Source organism: Schistocerca americana, chromosome 4, assembly GCF_021461395.2.
Source record: "Schistocerca americana isolate TAMUIC-IGC-003095 chromosome 4, iqSchAmer2.1, whole genome shotgun sequence".
NCBI classification, from domain to species: Eukaryota; Metazoa; Arthropoda; class Insecta; order Orthoptera; family Acrididae; genus Schistocerca; species Schistocerca americana.
Genome location: NC_060122.1, coordinates 10,463,077 through 10,469,747, shown reverse-complemented (window position 1 = coordinate 10,469,747; position 6,671 = coordinate 10,463,077). Strand labels below are relative to the sequence as shown.

General features: G+C 40.2%; 1 protein-coding gene across 1 annotated transcript in view; it reads left to right on the top strand.

The window, feature by feature from the left end:
• The first annotated feature begins 4,404 nt into the window (after positions 1 to 4,404).
• Positions 4,405 to 6,671, top strand: part of LOC124612489 (molybdenum cofactor biosynthesis protein 1-like) — a 60,114-nt gene continuing 57,847 nt past the window's right edge. Inside the window, exons 1-2 of the mRNA XM_047140724.1 lie at positions 4,405 to 4,533; positions 5,688 to 5,908. Of these exons, the coding sequence (XP_046996680.1) occupies positions 4,405 to 4,533; positions 5,688 to 5,908 (350 nt within the window). The remainder of the gene's footprint in view (positions 4,534 to 5,687; positions 5,909 to 6,671) is intronic.

Here is a 6,671-nt window from a genome sequence, read left to right as displayed (position 1 = left end):
GGCAATACCCTTCTCTTCTCAGAATCGTGTGTGTTACTGTGCTGCCTTTACTATGTGGAAGCTAGCTCACGTTCTCACTTCATCTCAATCCTCTGCCCTGGACCAGACACTGTTAATTTTCAAATGTTGCAGCACCTTTCTCTTGTGGGCAAGCACTTTTTGCTTAATACGTACAACCGAACCTGGGCAAGGGGCATGTTATTAAGCCACTGTTGTGAAGCCACTGTTATACCCACACCTAAGCCCGGTAAGGACAAACAACTTCCTTCTGGCTATCACCCACTTTGTTTACCCATGTCATGAATGGTTTTCTGTGGAAATCCCAGACTGGCTGTGTTTTTCAATTTGGAGAAAGCCTACGACATTTGTTGGGGACTAGTATCGTTTGTACTCTCTACACATGGCGCCCACTTCCTGTCTTATCATTTGTTAATGTGACCTTCCATTTTCTGTAGTTAAAGTACAACTCAATCCATGCAAGGGGAAGACTTTTAATGCCGTACTGTTTTAGCTTCCCCTCACAGAATTTTTTAATCTAAACAGTCAAAGGCTTTGGCAAGATGACAGAGGGGTTAATTTCCACTATTTAATTCTACTGGAATTGAATTTGTGAGATATTATGTTGGATTCTCAGTATAGAAGCCTTTAGAGAAGTCGAACTGTGTTGTTAAAAAGTTATTCTCTGAATGGTGGTTCACCATTCTAAGTGGATTTAGGTTGAAATACTATGCAGATGAAGAGGCTTACAAAGGCTGGAATAGGCTGGTGAGATGCACCAAACCAGTAGCTGGATGAAGACCACAACAGCAGACTTCAACTCAGTTTATTGATTGAAATCCAGCTCTTGCCGAAATTAGGTCTCTGTCTCTCTCTCTCACTCTCTCTCTCTCTCTCTCTCTCTCTCTCTGACACACACACACACACACACACACACACACACACTCACACACACACTCTTACCAGTGTGTTCGCAAGGTGATGGGACATATGATTCATGCCCGGATGATATGGTGGCTCGAGTCTCACAATTTTTGATGAATGCACAGTGTGGCTTTCAACACGGCATTCTGCAGTGGACCGTCTCATTATTTTGCCCATCCATGTCATGAATGGTTTTCTGCAGAAATCCCATATTGTTGCTGTGTTTTTCGATTTGTGAGAAGGCCTATGACACCTGCTAGAGAGCTAGTACCCTCCATACTCTTCACATGTGGGGCTTCCATGGCCACCTACCCTGTTTCCTTCAGACATTTTTAAAAGACTGAGTTTTCGAGGTGCATGAAGGGTCTGCCTTGTCGGACACCTTTATCCAGGAAAATGGTGTGTCTCAGGGTTCCATTCTGAGTGTCATTCTCTTTGCTATCACCATTAACCCTATAATGGCATGTCTCCCACTGGGCATCTCCGGCTCCCTTTTTTTTGACGATTTTGCCTTCTATTGCAGTTCTCTATGAACCTGTCTCACTTAGTGGCATCTTCAGCAATGTCTTGATTGTCTTTACTCCTGGAGCATCAACAATGGCTTTCGCTTTTCCACTGACAAAACTGTCTGTATGAATCCCACGAATGCTGACTGCAAATTTGTATGTCCATCTGGTTATTTGACCTGTTGTGCTGCCATTCACAAACAGCATTCCAGGAGGTGTTTTCCTACAGGATAACACTTGCTCACATACTGCTGTTGTAAGCCAACATGCTATAGTGTGTCAACATATTGCCTTGGCTTGCTCGATAACCAGCTCTACCTCCAATCGAGCACATATTGGACGTCATCTGATGACAGCTTCAACCCATCCACAAACATCATTAACTGTCCTTATATTGGCCAACCAAGTGCAACAGGCATGGAACTACATCCCACAAACACACACACATGACACATGTACAACAGCGTATCAGCATTTACATTTACATTTGCAGTGGCTTATCTCACACTCACATTGATCTCTGATCCTGCAACGTTAATCACTTTACATACATTGTCTCAACAAATATATTCCTGGTATTTCATTACTCTACATTAATTATTTTTGGGTGTTGCAAATTTTTCCGTCAGTGTACCTGGCCTTTCTTTAACCATCCCTGGTGCAATGCAGAATTCTCTTCCCAGTAGCGAGAAAATGCCGTTTTTCCAGTTTTTAAATCAGATAAATTGCCTCTTCAAACGGACAGCTGTCGTCCAGATTGTTTACTCAGTGTCCTGCAAGTTACTTGAACATATGGTTAGTCGAAGGCTGTATTGTGTCCTTGAATCCCCGGATCTTTTGGCTTCGATCCAGGGTGCTTTTCGCCAAGGGCGCTCTACTGAAGATAATTTAGTCCACTTGAAGTGTGCTATCTGAACAGCTTTTGCTCAGCATCAGTTCCTTGTTGCAGTTTTCATTGATCTGCGTGTATATCTTATGATACCACATGGTGCCATAACGTCCTTTCCACCTTAAAGGAGTGGGGCCTCCATGGCCCACTCCTGATTTTTATCCAGAACTTTCTTCCATGTCACACTTTTTGGGTACAGGTTGGTGCCTCCTGTAGCATCCCCCCCTGCAGGAGAAGGGGCTTGCACAAGGTTCTGTTTTGAGTGCCACTCTCCTTTTTGTGGCTATCAATGATCTGGCGGCAGCTGCATGGCATATGGTGTCCCCATCTTTCCTGTTCATCCACGACGGCTATTGCTGGAGGCAGAATGCAGGGAGCAATACACCAAGCACAATCCTGGGCTTATACTCATAGCATCCATTTTTTGCCTGCCATGACCTATGTTATGCATTTCTGTCATTGCGTTTTTTAGGACCGGTCTTAGATGCCTAGTTGACATGGGTTCCCTGTCTTTGTCAACTAAAGCAGACATGCAGGTCGCACCTGAATGCTCTTCTATGCCTCAGCGACACTGACCACGGTGTGGTCCACTCTACTTTGATATGGCTGTATGCAGCATTGGTGAAGTCACACCTAGATTACAGGAATCTCTCATATGACTTTTCATCAGCTTCGACATTACGTCTGGATTCGATACACTATTGTGGGGTAAGACTGGTAACAGGTGCCTTTGGACTAGGCAGCAGTTCCACTATTGTGGGTTCTGCACCATCAAAAATTGATGGCAGCTGCTCACCCATAGTACCCTAACTGTCATCTCCTCTTTCCAGATACGAGATCTACCTCCCAAATCGGCAACACAGATCTGGGGTTAAGATCACCAAGTTAGAGTCTTGGTCCAGCACACAGTTTTAATCTGCCAGGAAGTTTCATATCAGTGCACACAATGCTGCAGTGTGAAAATCTCATTCTAGAAAAAGCTTTATCTGTAATTCTCTTTATGTATTGGCTATTTTCTTCACATATGGGGGACATGGTCTCACCTGAAAAGTGAAAGCAAGCCTGTAAAAGAAAGGGAAGGGGGGGGGGGGGGGGCTGTTCTCAATTCTTGAGCAGTGACCCTCTTGTTTTTTTTTGTTTTTTTTTTTAACCTTTGCAATTTGGGTGAGTTTATGTTCAATCCTTGCACCCAATTTACTCTTTCATCTACCTACTTTTTTTCAAATCAAGCAGAACGATATTTATGCCCATTGCTTAATACCTGTTTGTATAACTTATAATGCTGGTATTTATGAATTTTTTAGCATTTGACTCCGGAAAGACCATTTTTCTTTGTAGTGAGGTCTTGCCAACAGCAAATTTTCTGGATGGAAAGTCGCTCAATCTGCTCATATACTTTAAAATTTAAAAGTAAATCTAGCAATGCTAGAATGTATACAAAATACTGATATACCCATTTTCAAGTTGTTGTTTAAAGATTCGCGACTTTTAAAACTTACGTAGATTATCTTTTTGATGACAGAACTTTACATAAGAAGTTATTAACAACATTGTGCATATCACATGATGAACAATTGAATGACTAAAGCAATGTTATCAACCCTCATTCATTGACACATGTTATAAATTCATCGAAACAGTGAAGTTCAGAGCTGTTATAAAAATTTCTGAAATTAAAAGTATACATTGCCTAATGAATGTATTATTTTGATGTGAAAGAACACAATAATTATTATTTTTGGAATGTAATAATTCACTATGGCTTCATTTTAATTCTAATAAGTTTCGCACTGTAACGAAACATTGTCTAAATGCCTCTCTCTCTCTCTCTCTCTCTCTCTCTCTCTCTCTCTCTCTTTCTCTCTCTCTCTCCCTCTCATTTGTAATAACTTACCGCTGTTATTTTGTATTGGTATTGCAGTCATTACATTAAAATTGGCTATATTGATTCTGCAATTTATACTATTATGTTATTGCTAAGAATTGATTTAAAGAATAAAAGTATATATTTATTTGTAAGATATTGTAAATTTATACCACTGGAACTCTTTCAAAATATTTGATTGCGTAATACTGCCAATAAATACAATGACTTTCTTTCATCTGTTTATAATTGTAATAGATGTTGGACACTTTGACTCCAAGTATGTTATACAGAAACACAGTGATTTTTTACAAAAGGCAAAACTATGTGTTCGAAGAATTGTGGAGAGGAGGGTACGTGATGTATTTTAAGTAGGTTATAAAGAGTAACTATAACAACAAAAACAATAAATTATTGATAAATTTATTTAATTGAATAGATAAAAAATCTACTCACCAAGCGGCAGCAGAACATACACATAAAAGACAGTGGCTCTTCCAGACAGAAGCGTTGAAGGGGAAGGAAGAAGGGTAAAGGAAAAGGCCTGGAGAGTTCCATGAAAAGGTGTAGATTTTGGGAAAGTCACACAGAACTGCGGATCAGGCGAGAAATAGAAACGACACATGTCATATACCAGCTATTATGTAAACACTGTTCAGCTTTCTACATCTGCATGACTACCACCAAATTATCAGTTAGGATAAATTGGCGTAGTCATAGTGTATATACTGGAAACTCACAATATCCTGTTGCAGAGCATGCTCTACAACATGGCATACATGACTTCGGCACTTGTTTCACCACACATGCCACCTGTATTCATCCGCCAGACACCAGTTTCTCAGAACTCCGCAGGTGGGAACTAGCACTACAATGTGTCCTTGGTTCTCACCACCCACCTCGCCTCAATTTACGTTAATTTCTCCTGTCTCAGCTATTCTTCACTGTAATTACTCTTTGCTTCACTCCGTTTTAGCTTTCTACATCTTTCATTGTCTTTCCCGTCTGTTTTCACTGCCCCCTCCCACAGCTGTTGCATACAATACACTTAGCTTCTCACTCTTATTAACTCATGTACAGTTTTAGTAGTAATCTCTGTCTTGCATATTACCCTGTCTTCCACCTTTAAGCTCTCAGGTTTCCGAATCTTGCCCGATGCACTCCCCAACAATTAGTCTCTCCTTCTCATCCTGTACGGTAAGTCACCCATGACCCATGTTTCTGGGTAACTTTCCCAAAATCTACCCCTTTTTTTAGACCTCTCCAGTCCTTTTCCTTCATCCTTCTTGCTTCCCCTGCAACCCTTCAGCCTGAAGAAGGAGTCACTGGCTCCAAACGCTTGCCTATCACAACAGTGTTTTATGTGTGTGTTCTGCCATTGCTTGGTGAGTAGATTTTTTATCTATCGAATTAAATGATTTTATAAAGAGTACCTGTGTGTGATGTTTTTATTGGTATACAACTTGTTATAAACAAAACTTATTTTTACCATTTAATATGTTTCCAGATATTTACCAGTGGTAAAGATGAAATTGGGTTGATTGTACTTGGTTCTGACAAGACACAGAATCCACTTGATTACCCAAATGTTGGTGTGGAATTTCCTCTTGCACTACCTACATGGCAGATGATATCCTTTGTGGAGAAATCTTTTCATGAAAGTGAAATAAAAAGAGATTGGATAGATGGTGTTGTTGTTGGCATGCAAGTCTTGAAAGATGAGCTAGAGTAATTATTTAAAGCTGTCTGTTTCATGACATTCCTGGAACATGTTCCAGAATGTGTGTTACACAAATCACAGTGACATAGTTGTGACTTTATAAACTTGAATCAATATGTTTTTGTAATGAAAAAGAACCAGAAGGCACAATACCTGCAGAAATAGGAAATTTTTTTGTGTGATTTTACTGCATGAATGTTTTTTACAGTTTTTCAGCTCAATAATTAAGGAGGTATTGATACAAGGCTTTGCCAAAAACCCATCTGTCACCTACAATTCCAGCCCTGTCACTGGCATTCCATACCCCACAATATGACTGGGCCACTATGAAAGCAGCCACATCATTGTCAAATTCACTGAAACTACTGCATAGCAATTTGCTTGAGTATGGCTGCAGTTGTGGTCTTCTGTTTGGTTTAAGCACTGCATCAATACCTTCTCTTTATAGCACTCAGAGGTCGCGATCTGCGACTGTTTTTACAAGTGGCAAGAGAACTTTTCCTCTAGTTGCTTGTTTTGTCACTGAAAGATGCAAATATTTTAGAATGTAGTGCCCTATGTATATCTGTTAGAATAGCCACAAGGTCTGAAAGTTATTTTCAAATGATTGAGCTCTTCTACAGAGTATTGAAATTCACAGATACTTCCAACCTGGTCCACCAATGTCTTACATACTCCTCTTCCTCCATGGATTGTTTCCAGCATTTGGAGATGAAACATTAGGAAGCAAAACGTGCCTTATAACCAAAATCTAATGAACATATAATTAAA